Source organism: Nematolebias whitei, chromosome 22 (assembly GCF_014905685.2).
Source record: "Nematolebias whitei isolate Nwh7 chromosome 22, NemWhi1, whole genome shotgun sequence".
Classification (NCBI taxonomy): Eukaryota; Metazoa; Chordata; class Actinopteri; order Cyprinodontiformes; family Rivulidae; genus Nematolebias; species Nematolebias whitei.
Genome location: NC_056519.1, coordinates 15,893,296 through 15,905,471, shown reverse-complemented (window position 1 = coordinate 15,905,471; position 12,176 = coordinate 15,893,296). Strand labels below are relative to the sequence as shown.

Genomic DNA, 12,176 nt, shown 5'->3' with positions numbered 1-12,176 from the left:
AGAAACATAATCTGTACTATTTTCTCTTACTGATGGTTAATTTACTTTTAAGTTCAATTTTGTGACAGAATGCCAACTATGTAGTTTTTGGTGGATTCTGCTGGGTGCTTTGTTGACATCGAGTGTGGACCCGCACTTCAATCACATCCATTACTGTAAAACTACTGGAGTAAACACTTTCAAACTGCACCGTTTCATTTAGTTTATTTTACCTTTTTATGTTTGATTTCATACTTTGCAGTACCTTTTAAAACTCAGGTGTCTAATAATGTAGCGCTGCATTTGTAGAACAAATCAGTGCAGCTTTTCTGATAATTTAACCATTTTAACGGTTTGTATCTAAACATATGAAGATGTAAAAACACTTTAAATGCAGTGTACTTACTACAAACAATAAAGCAGTTATAACAAAAGGTTGTTGCTCATATGAAAAATGTTATTACTGGCAATATTAAACCTGTGCTTTACGAACGAATACTTTTAAGCAAACATACCGCTTGATGTTAGTTACCTCAAGCATGATAATGCAGGTATTCACTGAGACATTAAGATGTACAGTAATTACAAATTACTCAAACATGGAATGCAAAAACAAATACAGCAAACAGAACAAGCCAAATGTCAAGAAATCATCTTTATCTTAAAACTTTTCCCAACACCAAGTCACTGTGTGGTCAAAAACACTTTACATGTTTGTTTACAACAGTTGATGTTCCATAAGAATTAGCATTTTTCATCATTTCAGGCTTTGTTGTGCAACCATGAATGTCCCAGTCTTATTGAAGTAATGGCAGAAAGTTGGCAGATTTAGTTCTGTCTTTGATGTTTTGGTTTCCTCCGTATTACCAGGCGATACCCTTCTTCTTCTTCATCTTGCCCTTGCCCTTCTTTGCCATCCGTTTGGCTTTCAGTTTCCTGGCCTGCCGCGGATTCATCCATACAGGATACTGTCCATTTTTATCCAAAAGTGTTTTAGGGTTTCGCTTGTTATCCATGTCCATCTTCCCATCTGTAATGAATAAAAATAAAGCAGGCATTAGCATAACAAAAACACCACAAAGACATCCTGCTTTAAAACTAGAAAAATAACCACTAATCCACTCACCGTCCCCCTCTTCCTCTGCCATGACAACATCTGTCTGCTTCTTTATCTTTTCAGCAGGCACGACCGTGGCGATGTCCTGCAAGTCAGCCATTTCATCTTCTCCTTTCTTGTCGAGACTCAGAACTTGTTTGAGTCGAGCCAGTTCCTTTGGAGCATTTTTCTTCCTCTTCTCCGCTTTCATTTTTCGCTTCCATTTGCTTCGGAGACTCTTAGCCATTTTGAAGATGTGCTGGAGAAAAGAATAAAACGAAGTGAGTTACCTCACCTTTTTTTTTTTTTTTTTACATTTTTAGTGTAGTGTATAAAGGTTTTACAGGAAAATAGACAATTAGATATTTCAGTTTTTACAATCCCTTAAATAACAGGAAATGTGTACTGTGCTAAAGGTTACCACTCTAAAAAAATCAATATTTAAAAAAAAGTTTAAGGTCTTGGCCAATGGTTTTCAAGGCCTCTGAAAGCATTTTAAAGGTTTTCTTTTAACCTGTTCTGCTAATACCCACAGTCTTTTTAAGAAATCTTTGAAAACAATCACTGATGTCAGTGTCACTTTAAATAACAATTGTAAAATGAACTAATGTGCACAAAACATCGAATTGTTAGTTCATATCTTGGATCTTATTACCGTTTTTCTTTTTACATTTTATTGTTGGATGTAACAGGGACCGTGTGTACATAATTTCGTTCCACCACATGTACCACGTGGTGCGAATGACAAAGAAACTCTGACTGAATTTAAAGTTAAACAAAATTATAGCATAAGTTTATCTCTTGGCAGGTCGGGCTTCCCCATAATACATACTTAATTGTTTAAGTATCGTAAGTTAGGACACAAAGACTCACGCATTTGCCATAAAATACCAAGAATATGTAGTAATACATTCTGAAAATAACGAGTTGTTAACAGATGAGATGCGTTATAATGTTATTAAGCTAATAGCTAGCTAACACCTACGTTTATAATTACCTTTTCAACCGTTAAAGCCGTAAAAACACATCAGCGCACACTAACTTAGCAAATTAAATAATGCGGGTTTGTAATAGTTTGTTTAAAAAAGAAAAGTGTTACTTACATAACTGTTATTTGCTCAAAACTAGCTGGATACACGCTGCTACGCTTTACACGTGCGTAAAGGATAGAAGCTGTAACGCGATTGGCTAGTCAAGACCGACCAAAGTTCATGCTGCAATCTAATTGGTTATTTAAAACAAGCTGAAGACCGTGACATCTGATTGGTTGGCGACCTGAATCCCGGAAGTTCCGAGTGTAAATAAGATGTTCTAGAGTTTGTTTAGCAACCAGCTGTTATTTAACTCAAAGGGAAGCACTCTTGTAGTTTTTTTCCCTCCCTGTTTCTATTTTAAACGTCTTTAAAAGTCATGAGCAGCTGCAGTTCATGCAGCAGCTCCGATTCCGTCTGCTGCTTCTCTCCTCCGGTGTCTTCTTTATCTCAGCTGTTTAGCAGACTGGATTCAGCTGCTGAGTTCATGATGGTCCACAGAGATTTCCACGCGGCTTTTGACACGTGCAGCAGAGGTTTGGAGTGTCTCGCGAGCACGGACTCAGAAGACAACAGGTTCCTTAAATGAAGTCATTCACAGGTGCACTGTTGATCACTAATGTTGTTTAACATCGTGTTTATTTGTTTTCTATCTGCAGATGGGGAGAGTTAAAAGCTGCTTTCTGCATTATAGGGGTTCAGGCTCTGGCTGAGCTCAATCAGTGGGGTGATGTCTTCTCCTGGGTCTTGCAGCAGTATGAACACCTGGAAAACATACCTGCTAAAATAATACAGATGTGGTGAGAGGAATAGGTTGTGGGTTGTTTGTGGACAGAACAGTACCCAAAAGTTTTGACATGGTATTAAATGTAAATATCATCATAATTCTAGTCATGGTCAATACCTCAAATCCAACATTTAGTCAAAATTGGTTCAAAAATATATTTTTATGTTAAAACTCATGTTCAGTCTGATGTATAGCTTTGGAATGATCACACACAGAAATGTGGAAACCTTCTAAAATATGTTTAAACAACTGAACAAAAACAGATTTTATAATATACATACCGGTATATGTTTTTGCAGCATTCTTCTTCACTCTAAAGTGGGCAAACCTGCTGTGATGCAGGAAGCGACCAGAGTTTGGTTACACAGCTCAAGCTGCAAAGCGCCTGGTTTCCGCACAGTCGCGGAGCTCTATCTGCTGCACGTGCTGGTGCCTCTCGAACATCTAGAGGAGGCACGGGAACTCATTTCAGGTGAGCTCGGTCTTGCTGTGTTCACAGACGACCAGAGACAAACCGCTCTGGATGTTGTGGAAGAAAAAGCTCTGCAGAAGGAAGAATCGTCTTTAAATCCAGCAGTCACTCCAGACTCAGAGAGTGCAGGACATGCCTCCCCTCAAGGTCTAATATCTCAGCTTTGTCCTTTGCATGCATTAGCTGAAATACATGTTATATAATCACACAAGATGATTTTACTCACTGTGCTCTGCAGGTGCCATAATTCAAAAACTTCAAGCTATGCTCAGGTTTTTATACAGAAAATGCTTAATGGCAGGCTGTGGCTCATTCGCTGTCCAGAGAGTTTTTCTAGCAGCTGTTCTCCTCTATATGCTGCTCCTCAAAATGGATTCAGGTTGGAAAAAAATGTTTCTACTTTTCCTGATAGCATTGTCATGTTTCAAAGAAGATTAGTGATTGTAAATTACCCTATTTTGTGAACTTTTTTGTCTTGCAGCTCATCCATCTTCATTCATGTGGATTTCCAAACTTCTTGAGCTCATCAAACAGATGTGGAGAGCCATGTTTGCACCGTATTATCAAGCTGTCACTTAAAACAAAGGACTGTAAAAGATGCAGTGTACAGAAATAGTATTAGTTGGACTTTTTGAACCACACTCTTTTGATATTGCTGGGGTGTTTTGCCATCAGCAACAAGGTTTATTACCTGGCTTGTCAACAGAAACGACTAACCAGTTCACCTTTATATGAGTGACCAATCCTTTATGTTGTAACTTCAGAAAATGCCATCTTATTATTACACACACAAAAAAAATAATCGCAAATCCTATTTGAAAATAGTCAGCAATAATATAATTACCATAAGGGTAGCATGCAGGTAGATTCATGGACATTTGTGTTTGATTTTGGTGATTTTTGTGGAATAATTCAACACCCTGGACATTCCAACATTCATCCACCAATTTGAATTTTGTCTGTCAGTGGGATGCAATTTAAATCACAAATATTCTAATTGTGTGCACAGCTTTAAATCTTCGAGTCTGTACGTTTACTTTTGCTAAAGCATAAATGCTTATCGTTGAGAAATTGTTAGTGTTTTTATTACAAAAATATGATTATATAGTAGTTTATTGCTATTTAATCGTGTAAGGTCTGGAAATATCACATCAGCTGATGTACAGGAAAACTAAAATCTTAACGGTGAAGAAAAAAAATAGATTTCTAATCTTTCCAGACTATTTTCTCTTTCTAAATATATTGTAAACCTTTTTTAGACAAAATGCCTGCCTGTCATATGACAAAGTTCTCAGGTTAAATCTGAAAATGTTTAGAAAGAGTCAGTGAAACGTTGTTCCATCCTCCGCAGATGAAAAGGAGCTGCTACTTTAGGGGAGTGTTGGTGCCTTGTGCAGAAAAATGGCAAAAATAACATCCAACTTAAGTTAATTAACCAGTCATAATGTTATGGCTGATTTAGAAATCTGGTGCGTTAAATTGTACTCGGAATTCAGAAGTTCCAGGTTCGGTCAGTCAGTTTCTTTATTGTTGTTTTGTTTTTTTTCCAACCTTTATTTAGACAGGTTATTCCAATTGAGCCTCGGGGAGTCATTTACAAGATAGACCTGATTTTAATAAAGAAACTGTAGTTTCTTAATTGTATTACGTCTCGACATATTTTTAAAGTCTGCTGGACAGGAACTCTCAGATAAAATGTCATTTTAAGTGAGTGTTCCACGTGATGTTTTTCGACTCCGAAATTCCAAGATCTGACACGAAACGAAACATTCAATTGGAAGATCCGATTTTCGAGGAAACGTGAACGCAGCATTAAGTTTCGATTCCAGCGAAGGGAAGAGAAACGAAAGTTAACCGGAGACTGATGGAGGTTGTTTCCTGGAGCTCAGCTGACATCTCTTCCGCTCCACGGGAAACTGCTTCAACTCCTGGTGGTTCTGGAGTAGGAACCTTCTCATACCGGGTTTCGAACCTGTGGCCTGCTCGGAGGAGAAAACGTCATGTCTGCTGGGGTCTGTCGATTTTTTTCAGAACTGTTGCGCAGAAACGCGCAGCTCGGTGAGTAGACCCAAACTGAATGAGATGTTTAGCAATTATTCACAAAAGTTTCAAAAATTTATTTAAAAAAAATCTATAAATGAACATTTGAATAGACTAGATTAAAATAAACATGCTACTGTATTTTTGATGTTAAAAACAGAATAAAGCTGTGCACAATAAAACCGTCACCTTTAATGATCAGCAAATTAATTTCAGTTCTGAATACTGTATACAAATACAAGAGATTATTACTTTTAAAAACACTCCGAATCCAGTTCTTAAATTGTATTATCAAAACATAGCCTATTAGGTGATATAATACAATTTACATTATATTTACATTATGTTAAATGTGACTACAAATTTTTGACATTTAATTTGGATTTTACTCATTTTGCTGGTTATTGTTAGGCCTGTCGCGATAAACAATAAATCAATCGCATGATAAATAAATTGTCAACCTCATTTTCATTTATCAGCTTTATCATTTCTTGTGTCTCTCTTTCTACTGAAGACACTGGACGACAAAAAGTGTTTTCACTGACCCTTTCTCTTTTTTTATCGTTTCTCATTAAAATCCATTGTAACCATCCAAAATCACGTTTTGGATCATTAAAAGTAGCTAAACTGAAGCTGAGAACTTGTTTACTGTTTTTTTTTTTTTTTTTTTTTAAAGCTTTTTGCGAAAAATGCTATGCTAAGGAGCTCAAACCACTTGAGCATCCGCCATTTTGAGAACCAAAAAAAATGGAAAGAGGGACCGCCCATGTGATGTCAAGGGGCGTCCCTCCCATTTTTCTTAAAGAGACAGGCTGCTCGCTCCCTCACTATCTATCCTTTGGTTCAGTCTTATACTGCCATCCGGTGGTCAAAAAAGATACTACAACTCAAAACAAATTCAACATTTCTTCTTAAATTTGACGATAATTACTAATTATCGTCAAATTTCAAACAATATTATCGTTTATCGCAATAATTTCTGAGACAATTAATCACCCAGCAAAATTTGTTATTGTGACGGGCCTAGTCATTGTCCACTAAAGTCATGATGGTAGATTTGGACATTGGTACATAATGACATACTGCTTGTTTATTGTTTTTTGTTGTCAGGAATGAGAGGTCTAACCAACTATTATCTGTCCTGCTGTGTGAACTCTTTGCTGCAGAGCCTCGCTGCCACCTGGGAACTGGCAGGCATACTAGAAAAGTAAGTGGTTAATCCACCTCTGACCTCTGCCACATATATCTTTTTAGAGAAACACAAAAATATGTCTTTGATTAGTGGTCCATCTGGAAATGAGCCTCTGATTCAGAGCTGAAAAGGTTAAAGAGCGTTTGTGACTTTCACAAGGTGGGCCACAGCTGGGCTGAGAGCAGACAGTCGTAATGTTCCCCTGCAGCTGAAGAAGGTTCTCGCGGCCATGCGGAGTGACCCCCCTCAACCCTGTCCACATCGAGACTTCCTCAACTGTCTGGACAGAAACTCCATCCATCGTAAGAGACGTGTCCGGACAGTGAAATACATTTAGAACGTTGCGACTTCTGACAGTTTTTGTTTTGCAGTGAATATCCAACATGACGCTGACGAGGTTTTCCTCTCCATCCTGAACCTAATCCAGCAGCAAATGGAGGACAGAGATCTGGTTGGGGTTTAATCTGAAATGCTCTCTTACTTTGGTCTTTAAATGCGTCGTCTGTAGAGGGTTTGTTTTCTCTGGCAGGCTCTCGAAATCCAGAATCTGTACAAGATTTCAATGGAGACCCAGCTGCAGTGCTTGGAGTGTAACTCTGTTCAGAGTCGGAGCACCTACCTTCTCAGTCTGCCTTTACACATAAAGGAAGATCACAACTCACTGGTGTGTTTGTTTTATTACACGCGAATGTTAATTTAAAGAATTGTTACAACGTGGTTAATTCCTTCTCAGATGGACACACTGATGCTCCCCGAGCCTTTTTGCTCCTCATCTCTAACTGAATGTTTTTCAGGAGGGGTGCATGGCCTCATTCTTTGAGCATCAGGAGCTGAGAGGAGCAAACAGCTGCTTTTGTTCCCAGTGTGGGACCAGGAAGCCATCCAGACGGGTGAGACGTGATTTAAACGCTGCTCGAAGGCGTTTTCTTAAGTCATCATCAGCATTGACATTAAAAGAACAATTTATTTCAAAGTTGAGTATGTATAAAATCGTACGTACTCAATTGTGCCGCTTGGGATGGCTGCAAGTTGGAGTATCTGTTACATTCATTCTGAGTTATTGCTTTTGAAAACTTTTAATTCCTCTTTTTTTCTGGATGTAAATCTCTTTTTTCGGATGATTACTTCCTCTGGTATCGGATGCTGTGCGGCTGGAAGGATTTTTACTGAAACCTTTTCACTTGTGGGTATTTGTTGTGATGCGTAACCATGGCAACAAGGTGATTTTTTTTAACAACCAGGAGCAGCTGATTAACATTTCAAAAGCTCAAATATCACAACTACAGACCCAAATCTCAATTGACTTGAAAAGGAGGCACCAAGGATGAATTCCCGTCAAACTGGCGGCGGTACTAGAGTACCTGACCATCATCCCCCGGCGCCTTCAGCTGTCTGTCCGTGGCGACGAGGAGCTCGGCAGAATGCTGGGAGGAGTGACCATCGCTCAGGGAGGAATTCTTCCTGGCATTCGGGCAGTCTTGCTGCCCAGGAGGACCGAGAGGCCTGCCGGATCTGACAGCAAGCTGGATCCAGGTGGTCGGCTCGGTATCTGTGGCCAGATTCTTCAGATTCGCTGCTGGAGATTCTTCCTGTCCACAGCTATCAGCATCTTAACAACTCTTGAATGAAACCAGGATGCTTAGCTACGACGACTCTTAATTTCCCGTTGGGATTAATAAAGTATTTTTGAATTGAACTGAATGAACATTGTTCTTTTTAACATCTCCAGGTTCTGCTAAGCATTTTGCATTGTTTCTCGTTTTCCCCTCACACACACTTTCACTGCTTTTTCTGCTAAACATGTTTTACACTCCATATACAACACTGTACTTTCTCACTCATACACCAATAAGCATATCTGGGAAACACAAACATGTCTGTTCTAGTAGATAAGAGACAACGGAAAAGTTGTTGGTTTTAAAAAAAAAAACATGCAGTAACTTATGCCAGATTTAGCTGAGTGTGAGCTAGTTTTTAAGTACAAATCTTACTGCGTCACTTTGCTGTGTCTGTTGGTGACTAAATGCTAATTGAATTTACAATAGAGTTTTGAAACATCTTAAATCATTTGCCAGGTTTGGTAAAATTCTCACATGCTTTGCAGGGACTTGCTCACGTGACAGAGGAATTAACGTATTTAGAAAAAACGGTGCTCGTTCTCCAAAACTATCTCCTGCATGTAAGATACTGACTGCTCAGAACTGCTTCGCCCAACTTAAAAAAAACTCTTAAATTGTTTTTTCAGGGCGTCAAACTTAACTCCCTGCCTCAAATCTTGTGCATCCAGCTGAAACGATTCAGAAACATGAGGGGCTCCACCCGAAAAATGGACTGTGAAGTCACTTTCCCAGAAACCTTTGACTTCTCTGAGAGTCTACGGGAAGTTTTCTCTGCAAACTTTTCTCAGGTACTTTTTTTTAATTTATTTTCTATCCAATATCTGGATGTTGTACTTGTTTAAAAATGTACACGTTCTTCCAGGATGACTGTCGGTACAGTTTATACGCAGTGGTGGTGCACTGTGGCTGTGCGGTGTCGGGGCACTACACTGCTTTTGTCCGTCACAAGGACAACAAACAGTGGTACTATGCAGACGACAGCCACGTCCAGCAGGTAAAACCAGTCTGATGCTATTCTTCACTTCATACTGCATGAAAGCACATTAAAACAAACAAACTGAGCTCCTATTAAATCATTTTGTCGCATTAATAAAACCTGAATATATTCATTTTTAAACCATCTGATTTTTTTTTTGTTGTAAAACTCGTAGACTTCTTGGGAAGACGTGCAGACATCATATGGAGGGCGCTACAGGTAATTAGTTCATCAGTTTGTCCATTTTGTCTCATGTGGAACCCCTAATGTGTGTTTTAAAGCTATAATTTGTTTAAAAAAAACATTATTTTTGTTGAGTAAAGCTGACTGAAGACACTGCTTTTTGTCGACACTAGCACCACGACGCGACCTGTCCATCAATCCTGTAGGCGTGTCAGCAAATGACCAATCCGAAGCTAAATGAGTCGTAATATTATCTGAATTGTTAAATTATACTTTGGTACTGGTTTTCCAATAAGGAGATGGTTAATCTGTTAGCACATCAGCATCAGATTATTATCAGTATCAGGACTTTGAACCTGCTTACAGTAAGGTGCTCTGCAGGTAAGGAGCATTTAGCTTCATATTGGTCATTTGCTGAAAGGGGAATCCTCCTCTTCTGTTATATTGTCAAAATGGCTTTATACACTGCCTGGCCCAAAAAAAAATGTTGCCACCAAAAAAGTTCACACTATAATATTTCACTGGACCACCTTTGTTTACATCATGCATTCTCTGTGGCTTTGTTTCGATCAGCATCTGCAATGTCACAAGATCTATTTCCATCCAGTGTTACATAAATTTTTCACCAAAATCTTGCATCGATGACTCGGCACTAGGCATGATGGGTGCATCTCTTCACCTGCCTCTCTTCTTAGCCTGATGCACCCATCACTCTGTAACAGGGTAAATCTGGACTCATCAGACCACATGACCTTCTTCCATTGCTCCAGAGTCCAATCTTTATGCTCGCTAGCAAATTGAAGCCTTTTTTCCAGTTAGCCTCACTGATTAGTGGTTTTCTTAAGGCTACACAGCTGTTCAGGCCCAATCCCTTGAGCTCCCTTTGCACTGTGCATGTGGAAATGTTCTTACTTTCACTATTAAACATAGCCCTGAGTGCTACTGTTGTTTTTCTTCCATTTGATTTCACCAAACGTTTACTTGATTGCCGATCAGGATCATTCAGGATTTTTTTTTTGGCCACATTTTTTCCTCCAAGACGATGGATCCTTCCAGTTTTAAATAATGCGTCGGACAGTTCTTAACCCAATTTTAGTAGTTTCTGCAAACTCCTTAGATGTTTTCTCTTCTTGATGCCAATGATTTGACCCTTCTCAAACAGACTGACATCTTTTCCACGACCACGCGATGTGACTTTCAACTTGGTTATTTAAGAAATGAGAAGCAACTCATTGCACCAGTTGGGGTTAAATAACTTGTTGCAGCTGAAAGATAATCACCCATGCAGTAATTATCCAATAGGAGGCTCAAACCTATTTGCTTAGTTAAATCCAGGAGGCAACTTTTTTTTGGGCCAGATATCTATATCTATATATATATATATATATATATACACGCACACACACACACCTCCAGATGCAGGAAGAGGGCGACCTGCATCATGAAGGACCCCACTCACCCAGCACACACACTTTTTGCCCTGCTCCCCTCAGGCAGTAGGTTGAGGAGCATTAAGTGTAGAACCACTAGACTGAGGAACAGCTTCTACCATGAGGCTGTTAGACTCATGAATCTCTAACTAGAATAATCACTGTGAAAAATACATTATGCTGCTGTGTTCATTCGTACTCATCTGCTCACACAGACTCATGTTCGTGCTGCTGTTTGGCGTATTGTTTTTGTACTATTAGTGCTTAGCATATTTTTATGTAACATTTTTCTTAGTTCATATCTTAGAGCTTATTACTGTTTTTCTTTTACAATTTATACTTTTGTTGGATGTAACTGGGACCTTGTGTACACAATTTCGTTCCACGAATGACAAATAAAGAAACTCTGATATATACATATATATATATATATATATATATTTTTTTTTTTTTTTTATTTTATTTTATTTTTTTTATTATTATTATTATTGGTTTTTTTTTTACAGAGGCACAGCGTACATGCTGATGTACAGAAGAGATTCGAAAGAACCAACATCAACCTGAACTTTCTGGCTGAGTGGGAGGATAACACAGGAGAGAAATGCAACATAGGAAAAGGGAACTTTTGTGCTCTTCAGATATTTAATTTATTGCAATATTTTTAATGTGTTTCTTGTAAAAAAAAAAAAAACCAGTTACTACTGTACATGTCCTTCTCAAAAAATTAGCATATTGTGATAAAGGTCATTATTTTCCATAATGTAATGATAAAAATGAAACTTTCATATATTTCAGATTCATTGCACACCAACTGAAATATTTCAGGTCTTTAATTGTTTTAATACTGATGATTATGGCATACAACTCATGAAAACCCAAAATGCCTGTCCCAAAAAATTAGCATATCATGAAAAGGTTCTCTAAACAAGCTATTAACCTAACCATCTGAATCAACGACGTAACTCTAAACACCTGCAAAAGATTCCTGAGGCTTTTAAAAACTCCCAGCCTTGTTCATTACTCAAAACCACAATCATGGGTAAGACTGCCGACCTGACTGCTGTCCAGAAGGCCATCATTGACACCCTCAAGCAAGAGGGTAAGACACAGAAAGAAATTGCTGAACGAATAGGCTGTTCCCAGAGTGCTGTATCAAGGCACCTCAGTGGGAAGTCTGTGGGAAGGGAAACGTGTGGCAGAAAACGCTGCACAACGAGAAGAGGTGACCGGACCCTGAGGAGAATTGTGGAGAAGGGCCGATTCCAGACCTTGGGGGACCTGCGGAAGCAGTGGACTGAGTCTGGAGTAGAAACATCCAGAGCCACCGTGCACAGGCGTGTGCAGGAAATGGGCTACAGGTGCCGCATTCCC

At 38.9% G+C, this 12,176-nt stretch overlaps 3 protein-coding genes across 4 annotated transcripts; 2 read left to right on the top strand and 1 right to left on the bottom strand.

The window, feature by feature from the left end:
* Positions 1-731: 731 nt before the first annotated feature.
* On the bottom strand, positions 732-2,255 carry llph (LLP homolog, long-term synaptic facilitation factor). 2 transcript variants are annotated; one of them, XM_037695594.1, is made up of 3 exons: positions 2,179-2,255; positions 1,106-1,334; positions 732-1,009 (listed from the first exon to the last, which is right to left on the bottom strand). In XM_037695594.1, exons 2-3 carry the CDS (start codon positions 1,320-1,322, stop codon positions 843-845), a joined length of 384 nt encoding a protein of 127 aa, XP_037551522.1. In that variant the 5' UTR covers positions 1,323-1,334; positions 2,179-2,255; the 3' UTR covers positions 732-842. The 2 variants fall into 2 exon arrangements, with proteins under 2 accessions (XP_037551522.1, XP_037551523.1); XM_037695595.1 differs by lacking the exon at positions 2,179-2,255 and adding an exon at positions 2,073-2,111.
* Positions 2,256-2,485: 230 nt separating this feature from the next.
* pex26 (peroxisomal biogenesis factor 26) lies at positions 2,486-4,224 on the top strand. Its single transcript, XM_037696192.1, has 5 exons — positions 2,486-2,682; positions 2,766-2,906; positions 3,193-3,512; positions 3,604-3,744; positions 3,847-4,224. The coding sequence occupies exons 1-5, from the start codon at positions 2,486-2,488 to the stop codon at positions 3,942-3,944; spliced, it is 897 nt and encodes a 298-aa protein (XP_037552120.1). The 3' UTR covers positions 3,945-4,224.
* Positions 4,225-5,313: 1,089 nt separating this feature from the next.
* usp18 (ubiquitin specific peptidase 18) lies at positions 5,314-11,369 on the top strand. Its single transcript, XM_037695802.1, has 10 exons — positions 5,314-5,423; positions 6,516-6,612; positions 6,757-6,899; positions 6,969-7,048; positions 7,127-7,261; positions 7,392-7,487; positions 8,843-9,004; positions 9,079-9,210; positions 9,368-9,411; positions 11,312-11,369. The coding sequence occupies exons 1-10, from the start codon at positions 5,366-5,368 to the stop codon at positions 11,367-11,369; spliced, it is 1,005 nt and encodes a 334-aa protein (XP_037551730.1). The 5' UTR covers positions 5,314-5,365.
* The last annotated feature ends 807 nt before the right edge of the window (positions 11,370-12,176 follow it).